General features: G+C 46.8%; 1 protein-coding gene across 3 annotated transcripts; it reads left to right on the top strand.

The window, feature by feature from the left end:
• The first annotated feature begins 688 nt into the window (after positions 1–688).
• On the top strand, positions 689–23,107 carry FOXO4 (forkhead box O4). Of its 3 annotated transcripts, XR_012831594.1 has the most exons (4): positions 689–1,078; positions 12,048–13,289; positions 15,530–15,640; positions 17,769–23,107. XR_012831594.1 is itself a non-coding variant. In XM_075720470.1 (3 exons), exons 1-2 carry the CDS (start codon positions 689–691, stop codon positions 13,269–13,271), a joined length of 1,614 nt encoding a protein of 537 aa, XP_075576585.1. In that variant the 3' UTR covers positions 13,272–13,289; positions 17,769–23,107. The 3 variants fall into 3 exon arrangements, 2 of the variants coding, with proteins under 2 accessions (XP_075576585.1, XP_075576586.1); XM_075720470.1 differs by lacking the exon at positions 15,530–15,640; XM_075720471.1 differs by lacking the exons at positions 15,530–15,640; positions 17,769–23,107 and adding an exon at positions 15,489–15,521.
• Positions 23,108–23,897: the final 790 nt, after the last annotated feature.

The following is a 23,897-nucleotide window of genomic DNA, read 5'->3' as shown; positions in this document are numbered from 1 at the left end:
GCCTGGGCTGGAAACGGGAGCGCGGTGCCGAAAACCGTACATAGGGACTGCGCCATACGGCGTCCTGGGCGGGGCCCGCCCCGAGTGTGTGTAGGGTGCGGGGAGTGCCGGGACCCCAGAACCTGGTTGCTGCGGTTCTGACGACCGGAGCGGGCCGCGGGCCCATCACGCCTTGCGCTAGGGAGCGTCCCGGAAGCGGGCTCCCGTCCGTGACAGGGTGGCGCGAGGGAGGAGCGATCCTGGGCCCGCGCCCCCAGAGTGCCGCAGCACGCTCTGGTGCGGGCAGCGGAGCAGCTCCCTCCGTGGGGACCCCCGGGCCCGCAGGGCCCCGAACGGGGCGGGGCAGTTATGTAAGCGCCGCCGCCGCGGTGCCCGCTGGGAGCTGTAGTCGCGCGGGCGCACCGCCTGCCACGCGCGCCCCCCGGGCCCCGCCCCGCCCCGCCCCTCGGGTGCGGGGGACGCTGGGTATTGTAGTCCGCCGGGTGGGCCGAGCCGCCTGCCGCCGCCCCGCCGGGACTACCGCTCCCAGCGCGTCCCGCGCGCGCAGGCGCAGAGCGCGGCGCTGCTCCCTGGTAAACAGAGCGGCGCGGCGGCGGCGGGGCCCGGGTCTCACAAAGGGGCGGTGGGCCGGGCTGATGCGTGGCGGCGGAGCGGCTCAAACCCGGCAGCGGCGCTGAGGCGGGTGCCCATGGCGGAGGCAGGCGGCGCCGCGGCGGCGCCGGACATCGATCCGGACTTCGAGCCGCAGAGCCGGCCGCGCTCCTGCACCTGGCCGCTGCCGCGGCCTGAGCTGCCGGCGGCGCCGGCGGAGGCGGGTGGCGCGGCGGAGGAGGGCGCAGGTGGCGCGGCGGTGGGGCCCGGGCGGGCCGAGGGGGCGCGGGCGGGCGGCGCGGCGGCGCGGAAGGGCGGCTCCCGGCGCAACGCCTGGGGCAACCAGTCCTACGCCGAGCTCATCAGCCAGGCCATCGAGAGCGCCCCCGAGAAGCGGCTCACGCTGGCGCAGATCTACGAGTGGATGGTCCGCTCCGTCCCCTACTTCAAGGACAAGGGCGACAGCAACAGCTCCGCCGGCTGGAAGGTGCGCGACGGGACGGGACGGGGCGGGAGGGACGGGCCTGGCCTTCGGCGGTGTGCCGGGGCCGGGGCGGGCTGCGCGGCCGAGCGAGGAGGGGCTGCCCGAGGCGCCTTCCCGCGCCCCTGCTGCCGAGCTGGTGCTGCCGCTTGCCCCGGCCTGCCGCCCGCCCCGCCGCGCAGCCCCGGGCTCACCTGTTGCTACTCGTCCCCAGCCCGGCTCTGCGTGCTCGACGTTGGTGCCAGCGCCTAATCCCCGCGCTGCAGCGGGGCGGCCTGGCGTTCAGCTCTGCCGAAAGCTGCTCGGCTGGTGCAGGTTTGTCTGCCCGTGAGTGCAGGGTGATGGGATCTTCTCAGAGCCAGCCCAAGCTCCGTCTCTGTGCAGCTGGAGCAGAGAGGAGCAGGCTCCTCTGGACGGGTGGTTGCGGCATGGTCCTGTGAGGCTGCTCCTTGTGCCCTTTCTGTTTGGAAAGTTTTCTAGGAAAGGAGCAAGGGCCAGTTAAAAGGCTGTAGCTAAGCTTCTGTGCAAGACGAAACATCAGTTGAAGGGTTTCTAAATACAAGGCCACGGTTCTTTGCCATCTGACTGTGCGAAAGCTCAATATAAATGACTGTTTCATAGCAGACATTCTTGGCTTTCAAGAGGCTCCCTTTAAAAAAGGTGCTGTGTCCCAGAGCAGTGCCGGTGCTGCAGCTGTGCAGGGAGTGGGGACCTCTGCTGGAGTTCAGAAAAGGGAAAGCAATAAAGTCTCAATGTTGTGTTCTTCTCTTGCTCTGGAAATAGGCACGTGCGCAGTTCTGTTAAAGCAGCTAAACTCCGTTTCCGTCCTCTGCAGGTGGCAGCCTGGTGTTCCTGTTCTCTTTAGTCAAACAAACTCTGGCAAAGAGAAAGGGAGATGTGAGAGCTGGTTTGCAAAATAGTCCCTCAGGCTGTCCTGATGTATTGCAGTGGATGCCACCATGACTGGAATCTGAAGAGTGTGATCTATTGCTCTTGCTGCACGCTGGAATTACACTTAATGCCATACTCTTGTTTGCAGTGTACCTCTCCGTTCACAGTGTTGGTTAGTGGTTCATCCATGCTGCAGTTCTGCAGCAGCTTGAGCCAACGTGGTCTGGGGCTTTGTGACTCCAGCCATGTGTTCCTCTGCCTGTGTGACTGAGCAGTAAGTCAGCACAGAGAGTTAATTTTGAAAAAAAGAAAAGAAAATGGGTAGCTTTTTCTGGTAGGTTAGCTTTCAGCTGGCTCAGCTCTCTGAAGTGGCACACCATGTGGTTGCATGAGTGTGAATGTTTGCTTGAGAGAGGGTAGGAACATGGTGAGAGGGATGCAGCTGTCACAGTTTAGGCTGGCACAGGTCGATACAAAACTTTTCACCTTTCCCATTTATCTGGCCCACTAACAGTTCCCAGAGAATGCACGTAGTTTGGCTAAAACTGACTTTTTTTTTTTTTTTTTAAATCCTTTGTGCAGGTTGAATCCTCCTTACCAATTCTAATTTGGGACAGTGCTTGGGTGCATTTTCTTTCTCTTTAGGAGATACGGTGGTCTTGCTGGAGGATAGTTCTTGCTTCCTCAGGCTAGCCATGCTATTCTGGTTCTGCTGCTGTGTGGAGTCACGTTATTTTGGTAGACAGTTTATGGAACTGGTGCATTTTCTCTTCGGGAGTGTGTCTGTATCTGGCAGTAGTGCCTGAGACTAAAGTTCAGTGTGGCTTCTGAAGTGCATCCCCAGATACCGTGGGGAAGGTGGAAAATAGTGAAGTGTCCTGCCAGACTGGATGCTGGAATAGGTAGACTTCAGGCTTGATTCTGTAGGCTGTTCTTTGTTACATTTATTGATGTGTAATGGGACCATCAGTCTTTGGTTTTCCTTTGTGTTTTAATCACATATCACATTTGGGAAACATACAGTTGGATTTAACTTGCAGAAAGGCAGAGATGAGAATTTGTCCACATACAAGGGTTGAGGTCCCTGCTTAGATGCTGTTGCTGTAGCTCCTGTGTGATGACTGTTCAGTGTGAAATTCATTTGTAGTTTTTCAGCCTGGGAATGGACTAACTCAAGCTGGCTGTAGTAGGGGAAGAGAACAGAAACTTCTTGCCAGAAAAGATGAGGGAGGGCAGAATGACAGCAGCTGTGGTGGGAATCAGCCTGCCTTATGATCAGGGCAGTTTAAAACACTTGAGTTTAACCAGCAAACAGAAAACCGTCATAGAAATACAGTTGAAACTGTTTAAATGCCAGGGAAAATTCTCATAAAAACTTGTTTTCATTTTTAACAAATATTGTCAAAGTTTGGGTTGGTATGTAGGGGGTATGCAGTTAATCTTATGTGCCCAGGAGGGGCAAAGGGGGCTGTGGTATATTCCCTCTGCTCCATTTTCTTCCCTGCTCACACTCTCAAATCCTGTTGGCAGCGCTTGGCAGGATGCATGCCCCATCACATGTTACCACAGAGCTCTGACTTCTAGTCTTGCTTTATGTTAGCATACGGTTATATAGATTTGCAAGAGGTTTTGTTTGTTTTACTTTATTTACATCAAAGTGCATTATATGAAGGCAGGTTAGACACAGTTTTAAAGCTGTGGAATCAATCAAATCAATTTAATTTTGTGGACTTAGGGTAAATTTAGTAGGTGTGTGTTTTATATTTAAGACAAATTGAATAAACAAAAGATGTCTTTTCAGTTGAGGAATGGAGCTGCCTGGTTTTTTGTTTTCACTGTTCCTTGTTATTTTTAGAGCTGTGAAGCTCTGCTTGCATCTTTTTTAAATTTGTAAAGTAAAAGAAAAACTTCTTGAGTTGTCTTAGCTTTACTGATTTCTCAGTTTTGAACTGAATGAGTTTGGATAAAGGAAATTAATGTGGAGCTGCTGCTAAATGCTGATGTAGCATGTTTTATGCCTGTTAAGATAGTACTATAGCTCCTAGAGTTCTGGTAGTTCTGTGTTGTTTGGGCAGAGCCGTACTGATAATATGCCCTATTTGTATGTAGTGTAGCTCTAATAGAGAATTTTAAGTGGGCAATTAAAAGAAACGTGTCTCTAAAAACATTTTTTTATTCTACTTTAGTTAATATAAACCCCATAAAATCATTGTTGCTTCATAGTTAGTTTACAGCTGTCCTTCTCTACTATACAATTGGGGGAAATACAGCTGTTACAGACTGCCAGGGTGTAACCTCTGTGAATTCCGGAAGAATCTGTGTTTTTGAGGAGGGTGGTGTTTGCTGTTCTTGAACTGCTTCAAGCACTTTGTAAAGGACAGATTTGCTGGGTGTGCAGTCTGTCCTTTCCCTGCTGTAATTCAGCTGAAGTTAAGAATTAACCAGCCTGAAAGGCAGAAGTGTCCTTGCAAGGGTGTGTCGCAGGGCTTCTTTGTAATCCTCCCCTTGGTGCTCTGCAAGCTGCTCTGTGGATTAGAGGATAATTCCTTCTGGCTTTGAGATTACTTAGGTGAGGAAGGTGTTGAGGCTTTCGAACAAAGTAGAAGTGTATAAAGCCCGCTGAAGCAGTTTGTACTGGTTGTTGGATTTCTTGCATCCATGAGTATGAGCAAGTTTGACACAGTGAGGGGCAAGGTTAAGGACTAGTCTTTCTCAGTGAAACATTCAGTGTATTCTCCCAAAGCTGTTGTCTTTGCCTTTGTAGGAACAGAATTAACTTTAAACCCATCTTTTTCACCCTCCAAAGACACCTCACTGAAGCAAAAATCAGACATTTCCTATGTGTGCAATGTAAAGGAAAGAACAAATGATTCTGCAATATTGCATTAGTTGTAGGAGGCTGAAGTCACACCTCTACATTCTGGAACTTCGCATTCACTTTGATTCAAATGTGTACATGTATATACACATACATATGTGCAACAACTCAAGTAGCTGTATTAGGAATTAAAAATTACCAGGCATTCTTCTTGTCTGAAACAGAAGGTGTCATCCCTCTGGAAACTCAGCTAGCTCTTAATCTTTATTATGGTGGGCAGCATTTTGCCTTAAACCCTTCCATTCCATGCTTGTGTTACATGCATATTGCCTGTAGTTGATGTTAGCTGTTGACCAAATGGATCAGGAGACCTGGCTGAGGGCTCTTGGGTGCTTCCTTGCATGTACCCTACAATTCGGTTTGTGATGATAGAGAGACTTCACTGGCATCCAGTGCTGTAGTGCTGGCTCTGAAGGTCCCTGGCCTCTCCCAGAGCTGAGGATGTCTCACCTCCTGGTAGAGCATGTACAGAGCTCCCTCAGGTTGGAGCAGCTGCTCATCCTGTGGCCTTCTGAGGCTTCTCCATGAAAGAGTAATAGGCCAGCAGACAAAAGCAAGCCTGTCCATCTTCTGGACTGTTTCTGCTGTGCTGCAGCTGATAGGTTCTGCCAGGTTATCCTTACACCTTGCAAATAAATTCCAGTTCAGTGGATACAAAATTACTTGAACACTTGTTTTGGTAAAGATGAAAAGTTTATTGTTCGTTCATTGGCATGTTGACTACTGTTCAGCCAGCTTTTGGTATTTTTTTCTGTAGTCAATCTACAAAAAAGCAATGGTCAGTTCCTAAAATAGTCACATTAGCTGTTTGCTTTTATCTGTCTGGACTGTGCAGGAGTGTCCCTGTATCCTTGAAGATCTTTTGGCCCAGACTTGTCAGAATCATACCTTCTTAACATGGACAGGTGAGGGCCCAAATCACTATCAGGAGAGCTTGCTTTAATTTCACAAAGAAGCCCTTTATCTGGAAAAGAACATCTGGTGGGAATGCTTTACACAGGTTTGCTTTTGACTTTTGGTAATGATAATTTCAAGATGATGGTTTGAGAGGACATTAAAAATATTTCCCTGTCTTTGCTCATTGAGGCATAACTGACTTGATGCCATAAAGCAAAAGGAAACATAAAACTCAGAGTCTTGGCTCGGAGCAAAGTATAATTCTGCCTGACCTTCAGCCTGGTGCAGGTTTGTGCATAGGGAGGCTCAGTCTAGAGCCTGGGTGTCTCTCTGCTGCACAGAGCCATCGACCTCAGTCTGCGAAGAAAGACGTCTACTTTCTGTTGACCATGCTGGGAAAGCCCATAGTGTTTACTCCTAAGTTCATGTGCCTGAAATGATACAATTCCCCGATAAACCTTCTTACACTAAAAATGAAGAATTGCGCATGCTAAATCAAATTGGAATAGCGATGTCATTGCCGTCATCGTTGGTACTTAAATTCAGTTAATCTTTAGCAGTGTTGTAGGTGCTGCTTTCTATTAAATTGGTATTATTTTGGTTTCTTGGAAGTTGCTGCCGTGCGAGGGGAGGCAGGGTCTGGCTGTTTGAATCCAGAATAGCTGGGGGTGGGTGGAAACTGCTGGACTCTTGCCATTACCTCATATGTCCCCAAATGCATTCATGTGGTGTTAGCAATGTGTTTAGTCCTGGCAGCGGGGAGATGTTCTCTGTCCCAGCGGCTGACAACCTAGCTGGGTTTCCTTAAAGCAGAGGGGAAAATAATAAAAAGAAGCTGAACAACCATTGTTCAGAAGCTGTAGTGAAGAGTCTGGCATGGAAACCTGAGGAGCATGGGGGGCTTTTGTTCACCAGTCTTTCATTTAACAGAATCTCTAACCTTTTAATCCCATTAGTCCTTAAATGGTCTGGCAACAGCAAGTAGTCTGGCCTAGGTGAGGGCCCGATGAGGAGGGAGGAAGGCAGCTGGGCATGGCAGGGTGTTGTGGACAGGAGGATGGTGAAGTGCTGGATGTGGAGAATGAAGCTGGTGGCAGTGCATAGGAGCAGGACAGTGGTGTGAGTGTGGGGTCACCAGCTGTCCTATTTTTCAAGTGGGATAGAACTTATTGATGAGTGATCAACCATGGTGTGGGCCCACCATCGCAATGTAGCGATGTATACTTAGTCCTCGTTAAAGTGACATTAACAGCCCCTTCTCCCAAACAAGGTGCAATGCCCTGAATAAGTATGGAAGTGCAAGATTATTTTTTTCATTTGAAGCCTTACAGAGTGTAGTTGTCCCCCTCAAAAGTGGGGGAGAGCTCTTTGTCTTTTGGTGAAAGTCTGTCTGCCCTGTGCAATGCCAGTCAAATTACCTGAAGTTTTTGCTGTTACTCTTTCCTGCTCCCTGCCAGTTTGTTCTGGAAAGCTACTTTGCTGAAAGATTATTCCTTGCAGCACAGCTTAATTTTCCAGGCAGTCCTCGGAGAAGGCTGCTCCCAGGTTGCTGGTGTTACTTGTTCCAACAAGTTTCTTCTGCTCTATCTAATCCTGAACAGCTTTTGTTGTATGCGCCTGCCTGTCTTGGTAAACTTGTAAATGGCCTCGGTCTTTGCTTTTTAGAGCTAGGATTTTCTTCTTTTGGGCTCCCATTGAAAGATTACAGAAAGGAAAATGTTCTTCCTAAGATACAGCTCCCCATCTGCCGAGCTTGACGTCTGTGCTCACGTGTGCCTTCTGGAAGGGGATTGCTGGGGAAATGTTTTGGCTCCCTGGCTCTGGAGCAGTTGTTTACTTGCTGGAGTGTAACTTTGCAAAATCTCTACAACGAAGACTTTTTCCTGAAGCCTTTGGAGCCAAGTGGCTGGCTGAATGCCGAGACAGGCACTGACACACTGACAAATGCAGCAGGCAGGGCGTTCTGCCCTTGCAGCCTCCCAAGAATGCCATGGCAAATGATAATTCAGCACAATTATAGGCCTGGCTTTGGAACATGGCCCTGCGCTGGGATGTGACCGTGTTCTTTGTATGCCTCTGAGACAGTGAGAGTGCATTACAGGCAGCTACAGTGATTGTGTATCTGCCTCCCCCCCCCCCGCCCCCCCCCCCCCCCTCGTTCCTGAGAGAGACTTTTTGTTAAGAAATCTGGTGCCTCTGTGGTTTGTAGTAGAAACATGACATTTCCTGGGAGAATGGCCCTGGCACTAGGGACCAGTGGTTGAAAATCCAGGCAAATGTGGGCAAGTGCAAAATTTTCAAGGATAGCTACAGTTTCTTGTGTCTTTCTCGGCATAGCTTGTGCTTGGCCTGGAGCGCTCTGCTAGCGCACAGTTCATGTACCACTGTTGCATGGATGAGCTTCTCCAGGCAGGGCACAAGAGCCTCCTTCTGCTTCTGTCACATCGGTGCTTAGAAGAAAGTACATCACAGGAGGGTGAGTTGAGGCTTGTTTTTAGTGTGACAGACCTTAAAGTCTGAACAAACCATCCTGAATGTTCTGACCTGCTCTGAGTAAAACTTCAGATAATCTCGGCCTTACCTACAAAAACCTATAGTCCCCTGGAAGGGCTGTCACTGGCATTCTGTCTTCTGTATGACCCACTTGTGCATTTTCCATAGTATTTTGGTGTCTATGGCACTTGTCCAGAAAGCTGACTGGGCGGGATAATTGCTTGGTTGTGCTGCCAGCTCCCGTGGCTAATTCCCCATCCTGAGACCGAAGCACTGTTCAGTGCTGGGCAGGGTCCACAGCAGCACTGATGCTGCTGTGGGGGCAGGCCTGGTACAATGGTGAGGAGTGTTCCTGTCCTTTAAATAGGGCTAGGAGATTTTATCAAAGAAGAAGATTTAATGTTGTAGTAACTGAGATTTAGGAAATAGTTTGTGTCTGCTGCTAGCCACACTTCTATAGCTGGTCCATGTATCCTAGCTTGTACACACAGTGGTTGGGACCTAGTGAATGGTCCACCCTTCAGTGTACAATAAATGTCTCTAGACAAACTTTAATTTTTTGCATAATATCTGTCATTAATTTCAGTATGGTTTTGTCTGAATGTGGTTTACAGGAATCATCTTTGATCTGTGATGGATTAGAGAGATAGACTGGCAGTTTTTCACTGCAATACTTAATATACAGACATAAGAACCTCTATAAGATATCTGAATAAACAGCAATAACCACCCCTAATTGTTGAAGAGGTCCCTAAGGATTTGAAGGATTCCTGCCTGTGCTTCTTCCTTCAGGTCATACTTCCTTATGGTCAAAGATGTTGCAGAGCCAAGACCTTGTGTGGATTGCAGGTGCTCAGACCAACTGGGATCCTCCTGCATTGCTGAAGTTGAGCATCTAAAAAGTCGATGTCATCTACATGTTTCTGGTTTGAGTTGCTTAACATCAAGAAAGGAAATACGTCAGGGTTGCCTGGGTGACTGAAGTCTGTCATTTCCTCTCCTGTCAGGTTTGACCTGGAGTTCTGTGATTATTTTAGCATAATTGATTTGTCCCTCACTTTCTCAATAAGATATGAGGGTGCCCTCCATATGTTAGGTGTATTAAATCATTCTAGCAGATGCATTCTTGTGCTGGGGAGCGTGTAGTATGCAAGTGTGAATCTTTTGTGCTGTCTCACAGCACCCAGGCTGATAGTGCATCAGTTCAGTTGTGTTTTGGGACTCTCTGGACTTGTGTCTCCAGTACGCAGGTGAGCTCAGTCATGCAGGTGTGATACGGCTCTGGGTGCTGCGGCTGCAGTGGTGAGTGAGCTGCCTGGCAAAGTCTGCAGGAGAGGTGCAAAAGTGATAATTTAGGCATTGCAGTTCTGACAGCAGTTAACCCTAATATAAGAAGTGTTCAGGTTTTTTCCTCTGCCTCCAACCACACCTTCTGTTCTCTTCCTTAGTTTTTGGTGCTTGACCCCCACAGTGAGGTAGTTCAAAAAACAGGTAGAGAAGAAGCAGGAAAAGTAATTTGCAAGGAAGGATAGGGCTGCTTTTCGGTTGGGTTAGCTCTCTGAACCAGCTCATAGGGTCACAGATGCTTGTGTTATGGGAGGAGGAGAGTTTGAAGATGAGGAAGGAAGGAGTGGTACAGTAATTATCTGTTTCTACAGCTATTAGCCGTTATGTTGCTTTAGCAGTAACATGTAAAAGCACTTTGAGACTGTTTCATAAAAGGTACCAGGCTTCACATATCTGTGTTCATGTGAATTCTAGTCTTATTCCAAGTCTCGTTTCAAGCTGCTTTTCAGCCAAAAAACTAGAAAACTAGTTGCTAAAATTGTCACGATACCTGAAGTGGTGCTAATTGCCTTGATGTTTCAGTGTTACTGAAATGCTTGCACCACTGCAGTGTGCTTTTGGCACAGGAGTTAAAACCTGGCTATAGCCATGCATGAGAAGAACTTACTGGTTTAAAGTTCCATTTTAGTAAATGGAGCTAAAAAATGGGTGGTTGTGAGACTTCACATGTATACTGTGTGTTTGAGCTATTGGGTCATTTCTGACAGGACTGGGTGTCATCATGAGTTCACAGATTACTTTCAGGAGAATAAATGAAGAATTAGTGACAACCTAGTGGTTCTTATTGCTGCAGCAGTATGCATTCAAAGTCATGCACGTTTACCTGGGAAAAGAGGGGAGATTCTTTGGAAATGAAAGCAGCAGCCTTCCAGGAGACAGGGTACCAGTCTGAATTACTTTTTCGAGACTTGAAGGAAAAGAAAGCTTTATTTAGAGAAGATGCCAGGCAGGAGTGTTCTATAGCTATTACTGTGAATGACTCAATAAAACTATGTAAGAGCATTGTCTGACACATGTTCCATCAGGCCCTGGCTCCACAGTAACCCTTGGGGTGCTCTCCGAGTAAGAGCATATGTATCCTTTGATACCGATCACAAGCGGCCAGTCTTCTCCAAGTCCTCAACAGCCAAAGGTTAAAATGAAAGCTAATGCAGAATGATTCTCACATCTCCTTCCCTCTCCATGAAAACTTTCCACTTTGTCTGTATTGTTTATCTACATCTGCTTTGTTCTAGGATAGTACTTTTGGTGAGGTGGCCAAAATTAGCATGGTGAGGACTTGTCCAAGAGGAAAAGGGTGGGGAGAAGGAAAGCAGCAGGCAGGAAAGAACTGTGTTTAGAGGTGGTGGGAAAAGATGATAAAAGCACAGTTAATTTTGTTCAGAATTAAGAGAGCATGCATGAAAGCTGAAGGCTGCTATTTACCTTTTAGTTTATATGAAAAAGATGTTGCTCTTGGACTGCTGTTATGCTACCAGTGTAGCACCTTTTAATGATGTGTAATTTGACCATCTGAACAAATTAAATGCAAGTATCAAACAAATGCACAACACAGGCCTTGGGGAGTTTACGGAGGATCTGCTCGAACAATGAGATTATTCCTTGCTGATTCTAAATTACCAGGGAGTTTATCAGTTGCAGGATGAAAATTCAATTTGATGGTGTACAGATATGTTAGCTTGCAGTTTCCAGCAAAACTAAACCAAAAGAAAGGAATTGGGAGAGGCAAGGAATGTGTACCTTGCCAAACGGAAAAATGGGAGAGACTAAAACTGGCATGTACTGTGTGGGAGTGCTCTATCTGCTGAACATCTTACCCCATTAGAAACACACACAGTGGAAAAGTGTATTGCCTCCTTGCAGAGTGAGGCTGGCAGGCTCCAGGATTACTAGGACTCTTGTTCCACAAAGTTTCTCTATTGTTTCTCTGGTTTTGGGATGAAGGTGGTAATGGGCCTGCTGAATTAGAAGTGTTTTGCCATTTCTCTTCACCCAGTATGTTTGCTTCACTGTTGTGCTGTGCTCGAGTCTGTCTGAAAGCTAGCCATATAAAAATTAAAAACTTCAGCCAGGCTTATGCTGGCTAATGGGGTTGGCAGAAGGGTAGGAGTAGCATTAGCTCAAATTCAGTTAGGCTTATGTTGAAGTTGCAAGCTGTATTTGGGAATTTGCTTACTTGCTCTGTGATATGCTTAGTTCTTGCAGATTTGTATGGTCTTGAAAAGTTCTTTTGTGTTAGTATTTTGCTAGTTGTCATGGTAGTTTCACCCTTGGTGCTGCAGTGAGACATGGCACTGCTTGCTAGCGCTGTCAAGTATGTTCAAGCAGAAATAGCAGGTTTTTATGGGTAGGTCTTTGTTATAACTTTCTTCTCTGGATACTGTCTGAATGTGTTTATGCTTGTGAGTTTCCTAGGTGGGAGATGTGTCAACTGTCAGGTCCTCATATCTTGGTTTGGTTTTTTTTCAGAACTCTATTAGACATAACCTGTCCCTGCACAGCAAGTTCATTAAAGTCCATAATGAAGCCACGGGGAAGAGCTCTTGGTGGATGCTCAATCCTGAGGGTGGTAAAAGTGGAAAAGCACCAAGAAGAAGAGCTGCCTCCATGGACAACAGCAGCAAACTCGCAAAAGTCAGAGGTAAAGCATCCAAAAAGAAGCCTCCTCTCCAGTCTGCTCCAGAATCCACTGCTGACAGTCCTGGCTCCCAATTCCCTAAGTGGCCTGGGAGCCCGTCCTCAAGAAGCAATGAGGACTCTGATGTGTGGAACACCTTTCGGCCTCGAACCAGTTCCAATGCAAGCACCATTAGTGCCAGGCTTTCTCCTATCCTGACAGAGCAGGATGACCTCCACGATGAAGAGCTGCTTCCTTCTCTAGTGTACTCCAGTGCATCCAGCAATGTTCCACCAACTGTGACTGAGGAGCTTGAGCTCATCGATGGATTAAATTTGATGTCTCCTAGCTCATCTGTGTTATCTACCCAGCAATCTGCCTCAAGTGGTCAGATACAGAGAGATTCCAGCTTCTCCTTGCAGAGCCCAAATGCAGCTGGTCAGACCACTGCTTTTGGCAATTCCCTGTTTAACCCTGTTGATATCTCGCTGCAAAGTTCTGTCAGCCATTTCTCTGCCCCTCAGACCTTGGAAGCTCTTCTGACACCCAGCTCTCCACCTCCAAGGGATGTTATGATGACTCAGGTGGATCCAGTTCTCCCACAGACTGGTAACAGGATGAGCAGCCGAACTCTTCTTCTTCTAGGTGGACAAGCCACCCAGAGTAAGATGAGCTCAGGCAATCCACGAGGAAAGCCTACAGAGCAGCAGGCAGAACCAGTCGGTGCCAGTGTTTTGCCATCAACACTTCCCATAGTAACATCTCCTCAAAACACTGCCAGCATCACCAGTTTGAAGGCTCCAGTTTCTGCAACAACTGCTCAGTCGGTCCAGCTGGGCAGTCCACTGCTTCTTTCTTCTGCTAGCCCTGCTCCCTTGGGATTGAACCAGGACAGGCTGCCCATTGATCTGGACATTGACATGTACATGGAGAACCTTGAATGTGATATGGATTACATAATCAACAGTGAACTCATGGATGGAGAAGGACTGGACTTTAATTTTGAACCCATTCTGTCTACTCCCAGCTATCCCAGCACCTCACAGGCCTCTAACCATACCTGGGTACCAAGTTAACTTCAGGAGCACAAAAAGGTAGGTGTGGTTATGTAAAATGCTACAACTCTATAGGGGGAACAGCCCTGCCTGGGATGGTTCCTGTGCCCAACTCTGCAACTGTTAAAGATACCTCTTTGGAAGTGCAGGTGCTCTTTGAGTAAAAAGCTTCTGGGAGAGCCACATTCCCTTTCAGAAGGAGAAAAACCTGTGTAGGAAGATTTGACTTACCAGGTAGTGAACTCCTTTATGGAGTAGAGCAGCAACCTGAATGAAACTCCTGTTGTCTCTCGTTGCCAAAGATGACTGCATTACAGGATTTCAGTCTCTGCCATGCAATGCCTATAGCTCTGAAGCTGACATGAGAGCATATGCTGATTCCATAAATAAAGACATGATGCTATATATACAGAACAGTTGAACTGAACCAAGCACATGCTGTGTTTCTATCCAGGTTGTTATTACCCTTGCAAAATTTTCTAGTATGTGTAGTTGCGAAGTGTGGCTGTGTCATGACTGCCTGCTTTGCCCTGTGTGTAGCAGGGCACAATCACCCTTGGTTATCAGACCTTCTGCCCTTCCCTTATCTGGGATAGTGTCTGTTAAGTCTGGTAAGCTGGTTCATCAGCATTAACTACTGAATTGTTTATGTACCCGTTATTGGAATGGGAAATGGGAGTATGCAGTGTGGATGGAGATGGAAGGAGGAAGGATGTGTTAGTGCTATCCCATGCACAACAAAGCTGCCTCTTCAGCAATGTTCTGTATTTGCACAAAAATTTCTAGAGTCAGTTTGGCAAATAGTGTGTATGAGAACAAGAGTTAAAAATGTCTTATTCTCTGAGGGTGTGACACTCTCATTTGAAGCTCTTTAACCACTGAGGCAGAATAGGAGAAATGGAGCTAAAGGCATATTTCACACTTGGAGCTCAGTTAGCTAACAGAAAATGGACAGTTTCTCTTCCAGACTGGACCATAGGCTGCCTATTGGTTGGAAAGTATAAGCCTTGCCAAGAGTATTTCCTGTTTAGGAGGCAGATAATGGTATTTGTTAGTGGTGCAAATTCAACCCCTAATACTGGCCAGCTGAGAAGGCAGAAGTAAGGGCAAACTGCAGATACTGCTTTGGTTGTGGGGAGTTGTTGAGCTTCAAAATGATGGAGATGGAGTGAAATTATCATGTACTTGACCTTAATACCCTTTCCTAGGCACCTGAGTAACCTGGAGGTAGCTTGCACTAGGTGACTTCTGGAGGTCCATTTCAACCTAAATTTTCTGGTGATTTCTGCTGCTGTTCGTGCTGGAGACCAGATACTAAATTAAATATTTTTCTGCTCTGCCCCAGTACAGCCATTCTAGACAAGAGTCTTGGGTCTAGACAAAGTGAAATCCTGTCTTTTCAGCCAGTGGTACTTAAACCCTGTGAACATATTGATTGGTACACCACTATATATTGATTTTGTTTAAACACAATTTGACTCCTTCTTATTCCAAGTCCCACCACACTGCTTAGGATGTAATTTATTAGTAATGTTCTTCTGCCTGTATTTAAAGGATCTCTTTACTGTAGAGAGAGGAAAGATCAATCAAGCTTTTCAGTTTCCTTATGGGGCTTTTTATAGTCCTGTGCATTTAGATGTGCTCTTGCTGAATCACTGAGTGGCCGTCTTAAATTGAATATCCTAACTTCAGGTGGAATGTGGAAACTCAGTTTTGATTTCAAAGACAAATTTGGTTGACAAAACATTGTCATCCTTCATCCGTGTTAGGACTGTTTGCAAGTTAGTGACAGGCTGTGGCCTTTTGAGCAGTGTTTCCACTGGATATTGTTCTGAGCTTTTGTGGTTTGGGTTTTGTTTTGGTTTGGTTTTTTTTCATGCTGTGCTAGGGCAGGCCATCATATTTGGGGAATACATGGACTTTGCAGGGGTGAAATGTTTTTCACAGGAGTGTTTTCAAAAGATATGCAAGCTGTCCTGCAGTCCTGGGTGCATTAATTACCTGGGCTGGATAGACAAGACCTCTGTCTAGAGAATACCAGGCATAGATTATTTTTTTTAAGAGTGTAAAGCAGAGAAGCTGAGGGAATGTTTATCAAAGGGTAAGGTCTGGTACTGGTGAAGATGTGGCTATAATCAAATGCTTAAGAGGGAGAACATGAGGTCTTAACAGCATGGTTATGTTCTTTTTCCATATTATTATTCCATACTTAGCATGTGAATTGCTTAATCAAAACAGGAGCTATTTGATGTTAAAAACCTTGGATTTGCTTTGTTCAGTGCATGAAGTTGAAGTGATACTTCCCGGGAAATACGCTGGACCCATGCTCACTAAGAAAGGAGTGAGATGTGGAACAAGTTCTGAAGCAGTATCATGTTTCGGCAGAAAGCGTAGCTCCTACATGCCTCTCGGTGAACAATTCTTAACAGCACTGCTGCACTTGGAGGAGAAGTGATGCCCTGTTCAGCGTGCTTTTGTTTCAAGCCTTTTATTCTGGCCTTAGATTATGTTTGCTTTTTCTGAGCTTTGCAAAGCTTTTCAGTTTTGCCTGTATCCTGGAATCCATGGAGTGATGAAGGGGAACTTTTTCCCCAAAGGAGAGCAAGTACTGTGTAAAATGCTGCCAAGACAGAGAGGTGGGTCAGGTTTTTAAGAAAGGGGGAACAGGGCACGTGTGGAGAAAAATAGGAGTGTTCATCAATAAATGCCAGTGATCCCACTCTGATTTGAACAGCCAGAATGAAAGTAGAGCTGGGCAAACATTTCTCTTTGTAGGCAAGAGAAGATCTTTAGGAATAAGTACTTAGTCTCTCTGCAGCACTTGGGAAGGCACAAGCTAGTTGATGTTACCCATGGTGCTCAAAGCTGACATGACTTTATCCCCTTCTTGCAAGTTAAATGCTAAAGAGCTTGTCCACAGCTTCGCCAGGAGTCTGAACCGTGAGTCTCTTTACTTGGAGATTAGAGACAAATGTTGAAACTTTGCCTCTGCCCAGCAGCGATGCATCACCCACAAACCTAGCCATTTGCCACAGAGGAAGAAAGTCAGTGTGCGAATGCTTTCCTTGACTAGGAAGAATATAAATTCTGCAATTTCTGCTGCTGTTGTCTGGTAGCTGCGGCTTAGTTCTAAGCCTGTCATTCACTGGTTAAGGCAGTGGATGTGCAAGCCATATGGAGTGACTTACGGGAGCCTTAGTGAGCAAGGTCATGGAAAAAGGGTAGCCACAGCTGGAGGTAGACCATGGCATGCAGGTGCTCAATCATGGGCAACCATTCTTGCCTTCAGCACTTAATGCAAGTGTCCTCCGTTACAGTTGTGGGAAGTGTGGGTGGCCACCTGGCTGTCTCTGAGCAGCTCAGGGACTTTGGGCTTGATCACCTACCTCTGTTATGTATTTCTGCAAGCCAGTAGGAGGAATACCTGGGAATAGAGTTGCCTCTTTTGTACAGTGGTACAGTTTGTGTCTCACTGACAATTGCAAAGTCTACCACTCTTCTGGTGGACATTAGTTAATGATAGTTGTTCAGACTCCCTATAGCTTCATAGCCTAGAGAACTCTTTATCCCTTGCCCAGCTTGGTCTGGACTCATGGTTTTCTTGCTGTGCTCCATCTAATTCCCTTTGGTCCCAACACTGTATTTTTGTCTACCAGAACATTAATAAATAAATAAAACCCACATCAACTTGCAGTTTCCCAAAGTAGCCTGTTGCTCTGGCTTCTGTCTTTTCTTGTTCAGGGCTGATTCCCTCTTGTAGCGTCTTTCCCTTTCCACAAGTTTATTTCATGCTCACTATTACTGAATGCAACTGTTGGATGCCCTACATTTATCTTGCTATTCTGCCTTCCAAAAGTATCATAGACCTGCGGTGGAGGTTTTATGTCAGTGTCTTAAGTCTGCTTAGACCTATTCCAAGGCTTGTTTGAACGAGTTGTGGCAGCTTCGTTGAGGTGAGGCAGAAGACCTGAGAAGGGATCTTTAGACTTGTGGGGCAATGAGATATATGGAAATGTTTAATTATTTGTAGGTAGATACAGGATTTCTTTAAGTGGGTGAGCATAAACAGTTTTAGTGTGTGATCTCTAGAAATCCCTTTTTTAGTCTTTTCCCTACCAATTGATATTTGTGGTTGCTTAAGGTGAAGAGTAATTTTCCTCTTCCTTGCTGCTTTCCTGCAATGCCTCTGGTGTTAGCCAAGTCCTTCTTTAAACCTCCTTATCTTGCAGAGCTTTGTTGGTGCCGCCAGCTTACAGGAAGAGTGCTTACTTTTGACCTTTGTGCTTTTGTTTTGTCTTTCTGTCTCAATCATACTCTGAAGTGTGGAGGGAGCAGTTGCATCCTCCACTTGACTCTCCATTGATCAAGGTCTCTTGTGACCTGTGTTTGTTCCTTGCTGGAAGTTGGCATCCTTTGAGCAGCAGGGGATGATTGATAGTAATTAACTCCTTATCTATGCATCCAGGATTCCCACTGAAGCTGAGATCTAACCATTCACTCTATTTTTCTTCTTCCCAGTGTCCTTCAGGTTTTGAACATCGGGTTCTGACTTCACTTCCCACCCCTGGCAGAGAAAAGAATGGAGCACCTTGGATTCGGTTTCCCTGCACACCACGCCTTGGGCAGAAGGGGCTGCCCACCTGGGAAGAAGGGGCAACCTGCACCTGGCTGCAACAGGAAGAGTTTAAAAATAATAATCCTGTTAATGTGCCACGGCTCTTCCTACAAACCTGACCCTGCTTTGGACCGTCTGGAGAAATGCTGGGCTTGTATGTGTCCAAAGAGGAGCCCTGGTAGAAACCTCAGCCAGAAGACTCTGTGCCAAGCAATAGCATTTTCCCATGTGAAGAGTTGGGTTTGCTGGAGGAGTCTCTCAATGGCTATCCTCTTTCTGCTGTGGCAGGAAGTCTCCCAGTGCTTCGGACTGGCGGAGGGCTGGCTTTGCTCTCACTTGGCTTGCCCTCTGGGGCAAAGTAGTTGGACATTTTCATTAAGCCACCAGATGTGCACTTGGTATCCCACAGACTCGCAGGGGAATTGGAAGGAACTTGTTGGTGGAAGCCCTGTGGGACAAGGGTGCGCTATTTCAGGGGTTGGTTTCAGTGTGCCCGTGTGCCCATCTTGAGAGCACCCATCATCGTTCTGCAGGGAAGGGTGGTGGTCGTGGTGTAGAAGGCTTCCTCTTGTCCACCTGAGTGGAGGAGGGTATTGAGTTTTTCACTGTGCCAACTGAGCCCCATTGAATCAGACACGTTTCAAGAAGTCCCTATGCTGTTCTCAGCACTTTCCTGATACACCAGGCTGCTGTAAAATAAGCACAGGTGCTAATAACTGTTTCTGGGACATAAAAAACATCATTTTGAGTTTGTTTCTGATCTGTCTTGCTACAGCAGAGAAATGGAAAGCCTGGGTGTGGCCTTAACAAGAGCCCTGGTTGCTTTTCAGAAGGGTATTTTCTATAGATGAAATATTTTTTTACTAATCTGGGAACTTTCTACAGTGAATATGAAGCCAATGTTAAGTGTGTCCCCATTAGGCATATTAGGCATCTCTCCCTCTGAGAAGGTACCAGTGACAGACTTTTTCAGAGCTGTATTAGGAACAAACACATTTGATGTTTGATAATGTCTATGATTGAGGGGAAAGAATTGGCAGGCCCCTGTGGTTTCAAACCACCTGGGGGAAGAGTTGTACATTATTGTAATCTATATGTAAAAGTAGCTGCAAATTACATAGAGGCTTTTCTAAACCTTTTTAAATATATATTATATATTTTAATTGAAAATGAGATTATTGGATTAAAAAAAAAAAACACAAACAACCCACATTTGCTGCATCTGTCCGCTTGATACCAGATAACACTACAGTATGGGAGGGGACAGGCCTAAGGCATTTTGGGGTAAGAAGCTGAAAATGTCATTGGAAAAGTGGGAAGGGCACCACAGTGTAACTGGGGAATGGCTGCTATCCCCAGAACAGGCAGCAGGTGCCTGCGTGGCATGGCATTCAGTGACAGCTCTTCAGTCTGTTTCCTTGACAGGGCACTCCCACTAAGCCAAGAGCACAATGTTAGGGAATGCTAATCATTAACAGCATGCTCATTCTCAGCTAATCCCTTAAGTAGCTGGACTGCAGCTGATACATACAATAGATTCCCTAGTCTGCCAAGAAGATGGTATGGACTGGATCGTGCTAGACCTGCTGACACTCTGGGTAGCCCTCATGGAAGGCACAATCAGTCATACTTGGTAGCTCGCTTTTTGGTTTCCGAAGGTTTTTGTTGCTGAAGTTTCTGCTACTGCTGGGGAACTTGAAGCCTGTAGACACAGCCTTGGGGATGTGCCTAGGATCCTGCCCTGGCTCTGTTCTTGCAGGACAGAAGCTATAAGTCAAGAGGCTAGTTCAGAGCATTAGCTGACATGTTCCTGTCACCTTTTTGGTGTTTGCAGTGGCAGGATCTGTGGGAGACATGGTGCTTTCATGGTGTTCTGATAGGCTTGGTCTGGCAGAAAGCCTCTCCAGTTGTTTCTGAAAGTGGTGATAGCTTCTGTTCAGAAGGTTTGTATCATGCAGTGCAGTGAGCCATACTGTTTTACCACCTTGTGTGCTCTGTTTTCATGGGTTTCATTGCATTTTCATTTGAGCGGGGATTGGAACAGGAGTGGTTTGTCTGATTACCTGCAAGAAGGCATCTTCAACAGTGTTATCTTTAGCATGCTCTGCCATCAGAGCCTTTGAGTAGTTTGATAACCTTTGCTTTGAAGGCTGTCTTCATGGCAGACCTCACGGTGATATGTTTCAAACTTACCCACAATCTGCATGTCTGGCCACACCTCATTGTAACAAACAAACAGGCAGATCCTAAGCGGGGATCCCAGGTCTTGCAGACTTGAGTCATGGATGCACATTCTCACTGCAGTTAGTTCATTACACAAATAGATACCGTTTCCACAAACACCTGATGGCATGTGCCACACGTAAGAATGGGCCATTCTGGGCTGCAGCTAATAGATCTGGTGGGATTTGTGTTATTTGGCACATAATATGCTACTTTGTCAGCTTGGGCCCTGAGGGGAAATGAATCCCATGATGTCTAGAACAAGTTGACTGGCTGCCTGTGCTTCACAGCCATGTATCAAAGGACAAGACACCAGTGTGTGTGGTCATGTTGTATGTGAATCTCTCATTTCTCATGAAAAGGGAGCCCCAAGCAATAGAAGGACAATGTTAGCAACCAGTGCTTCAGACTTGCAGATCTGTGGCTGTGGGGAAGAAGTGGTGTATTCTGGCTGTTCCAAGGTGTCCCCTAGGTGTGACAGCACTGGGGACCTGGCCTGATCTCTCGCTGCAGAGAGCCTGGCTCTGAGCACTTGGGTAGCGCCGCGGCGAGATCTGACATACTGGCAGCTAGTATACATCCTCACACTGTTCCAGCTGAAGGAGCTGCAGCCCGGTACACCAAGGCTCATCATGGTTGGTGTACTACAGTATGAGTTCATAAGAGACCCTGTGCTATTATTATTAGAACGCCTATCTTCCCCCCACACACACTCCCAGGCCAGACTCTGGGGAATTGCTGGTCCTGGGGACAGCACTGGACACAGGAGCACCTCTGGCTGGAGTCCTGCTGTACCAGTGTGCTGACAGTGACGCCTCTGTCTTGTGGCAGTCTCTGCAGGTGCTCTCTGTTTCCTCAACACAACAGAAGCTGGCAGTGGTTGAAGAATGAGAGCGCACTAGGGCTGAGGATGATGTTCAGAAGATGCTCCAGGAGTGCTCAATAAACTATGAATGTAATGTTGCAGGCTCAGGCAGGCAACTTAGCTTCTTGTTTGTATGTGTAGCAGGATAGCTTGGATCGTGGGCACAGAGGGCAGGGATGCAGAGAATTTGGGAGTTCTCCAGCCCTTTCTCAAATAACTTCCTTTTCATAAACCTTGAGCTTTTCTAGCCAGGGATATTTTCTCATAGCACACAGGAGACTTCAAAGTTCCTAAACTGCTGCTTGCTGAAAGGCTGTACCTGGCAGGGGGTTGCTCAATACTTGTCTAGTTTTCTTGTATTCTTGCCCAAGGTGTTTGCTACTGACTGCTGCTGGATTCAGGATAGTGTCTTGGTGGATCTTCATTCTGCGTTAGCACCACAGGCCCTGTACTTGTGGGCTAGTTTTTCCTCTAATGAAGGATTGGGCTGGGATTTCAAGAGCATGTTTGAGCTGGGTGGGGAGGGAAGGGGCCAGTGAGATGGGGAGTGATGCTCCTGGGTAAGTGCCTGAGAGGAGTGGGCACTCTTGGTATGAAGCCTTACGTTGCACTGTGTGCGTTTTCCTTTTCCTCTCTGAGCTTGGGTAACAAGTTTCTTCATCTCTAGAAGATCAAATGCCATCTTTCACAGTGTGAAGCCACCATGCAGCTTTGGGCAGTGGAGGATTTGGGTAACTAGGCCCATGGAGCCTAGTAGGAGGCAGACTTGTTGCTTTTATTTACACCTGGGTTTAGCAAATTGCTTGAGCCTTATTTGTAACTTAAGCATATTTTACTATACTCCCAGCTTCCTGTGAGAGCTTGGAATATTTGAAAGCTTCTTGGAGCCCTTAATTTTCCTTGTTGGTGTGTCTAAAAACATGTCATCCCCTACCCTGTGCTGCTTTAAAAACAGCAGTCGAATCAACCTGGCAAGTGAGAGGAATGAAAGCAGTGGGAGTGTTCCAGAGCCCAGGTGTATTCATAAATGAGGCTCATACTAGAAGCAAGCAGCACTAATCAGCTTTTCCAAAGGAAATGCCTAGAAAGCTTTTATGTAGATAATAATTTGTTAATTTTCTTACTTAGTTGCTTATTTATAGCCACACTCAAAAGCTTCAGGGCTAGCCTTGCTCCAGGAATGAGAAACCTGTCTGGTGCCACAGGTTGGAGTGTCTTGGGAGCTGTATCCTGAACTGTCACTGAAATAATGTGCAAGTTTTGGACCCATTATCAAAAAACCCCACAACAAATCAATCAATTTTGGGACATGAGCATGAACAGGGATAGCTTAGGGTTTGCCTTAGTTGCATGTCTAATGAAAAACATGTTCTAATTAATGTGGAGGAAAAGCAAGCAAGAGGTGACTCCTGAAGCCTGAAAGATCTGTCCATGGGAAAGCTCAGTAGCATGTGGTAACCCATCACCACAGTTGCTCACCCTTCAAGAAAGCGATCCCCTCTCTTCAGTAGCCTTTATGTCTCTCCCTGCACCCTGATGTGTCTGTAGTTGATGGAAAACAATCTCTGATGGAATCAAAACTGAATCTAATATAGTGGTGTAAAGTAGGGAGAAGAGGCAGCAGAAGCTGAAGGTGAAAGAGCTGATGGTGTTGCCTTTATGGTTCTCTGGCTAAGGCAACGTTACGGTGTGTGGTAGAAGGGGATGTTTGCAGCTGGTGCCATGGTGCTACTCTGTGGTGCTCCCCAAGGTGTCTTGAGAGGTTTGACTATGTAGAAGATAGGTCACTTCTCCTGAAAGGAGCCTTCTTCATAAGGCAGTGGGGATGGTTCTGTGAAATGATGCTTCCAGCACAGTGGAGTCTTCACCTAGTGCGATCCCAGGAAGGGTTTCTGCATTGCTAGCACAGATGTCTGCTCCACACAGGGCAGGCACCACTAGCTGACATACTTTCCATCCCATCCCCTCTGCACTCTTTCACCCACTTCTCACAATATTTTTTTTTTTACATAATAAATCTCTGCTTTTGTTTGCTCTCTGTAGCAGTGTAACTTCTGAACCATTACAGGCTCTTTGTTACCATCTGTGCTAGCAAGACTGTAGAATGTGCTAGACTAGGGGGGAATGTTTGACAAATAAAAACCTGTAATCCTCTGCTCTGTGTCTCATGCGGTTTGTTCTGTTTCCCTGTTGAGGACCAGTTACTTTTTCCTTGCCCTTGGCTTCTTTCCTCTGCCTTCCTCACCTGTTAGGGCAACCCTTGGTGAAAAGCCCTTAGCTGGCCGGAGGTGGTAGGGTTGCAGTGTGACAGCCCACAAAGGCTCCAGTGTGCTCTGCAGTGTGTAGAGCCCCTTGTTACAACTTGCTAGCAGCGCGTGGGGACCCATGGGGTTGCCAAGCCCTAAAACTGACCCTGGGGAGTTTTCACTTCTGCAGGACTAGTCTGGAGTCATTCTAGCCCCTTCATTCCTTGCCCTTCTAGACCTGAGTGCAGAAGATAACCCTATTGATTTTATATAGCTACATTGAAACATCTTTGAGTGTCAGCAACTCTACCAGTTATCTCTAGGAATAGAGATGGATTTGCTGCTACTTTCTTTCAGCCACCCCATCCACAAGCAGATGCTGACACTTAATTAGAACAGGTGAGTGAGCTTTTATCTTTGCTTGCATACCCTAAATCTTCCATCAGGAAAAGGAAGGTTACTACAGCTGGGGAGCATTTGTTATATTAGAAGATAATGGCTTGGACCTGCCCATCAAAGGGGACATGAATGTCAGAGTGGAACCCAGGAGCTGGTCATTCCTTGGGACTGCTCAGAGGTGTGTAAGTGGGTAAGAGGCCTCTCTGGGCAGGAGAAGGCTTCAGCTAGGTACCTTAAGGGGTCCTTCCCTGACATAAGGCAAGTAGGAATGTAGATACAGTCTGAGCCAGTGAAGCAGC

The sequence above is a fragment of the Pelecanus crispus genome, chromosome 13 (assembly GCF_030463565.1).
Source record: "Pelecanus crispus isolate bPelCri1 chromosome 13, bPelCri1.pri, whole genome shotgun sequence".
NCBI classification, from domain to species: domain Eukaryota; kingdom Metazoa; phylum Chordata; class Aves; order Pelecaniformes; family Pelecanidae; genus Pelecanus; species Pelecanus crispus.
This window is presented reverse-complemented; position numbering and strand designations above follow the sequence as displayed.

Bases quoted from the DNA above. Each gene is read 5' to 3' on its own strand.
- FOXO4 (XM_075720470.1), top strand. From the start codon at position 689: ATGGCGGAGGCAGGCGGCGCCGCGGCGGCGCCGGACATCGATCCGGAC. The intron at 1,079-12,047 runs GTGCGCGACGGG...GTTTTTTTTCAG, and splicing joins ACAGCTCCGCCGGCTGGAAG to AACTCTATTAGACATAACCT.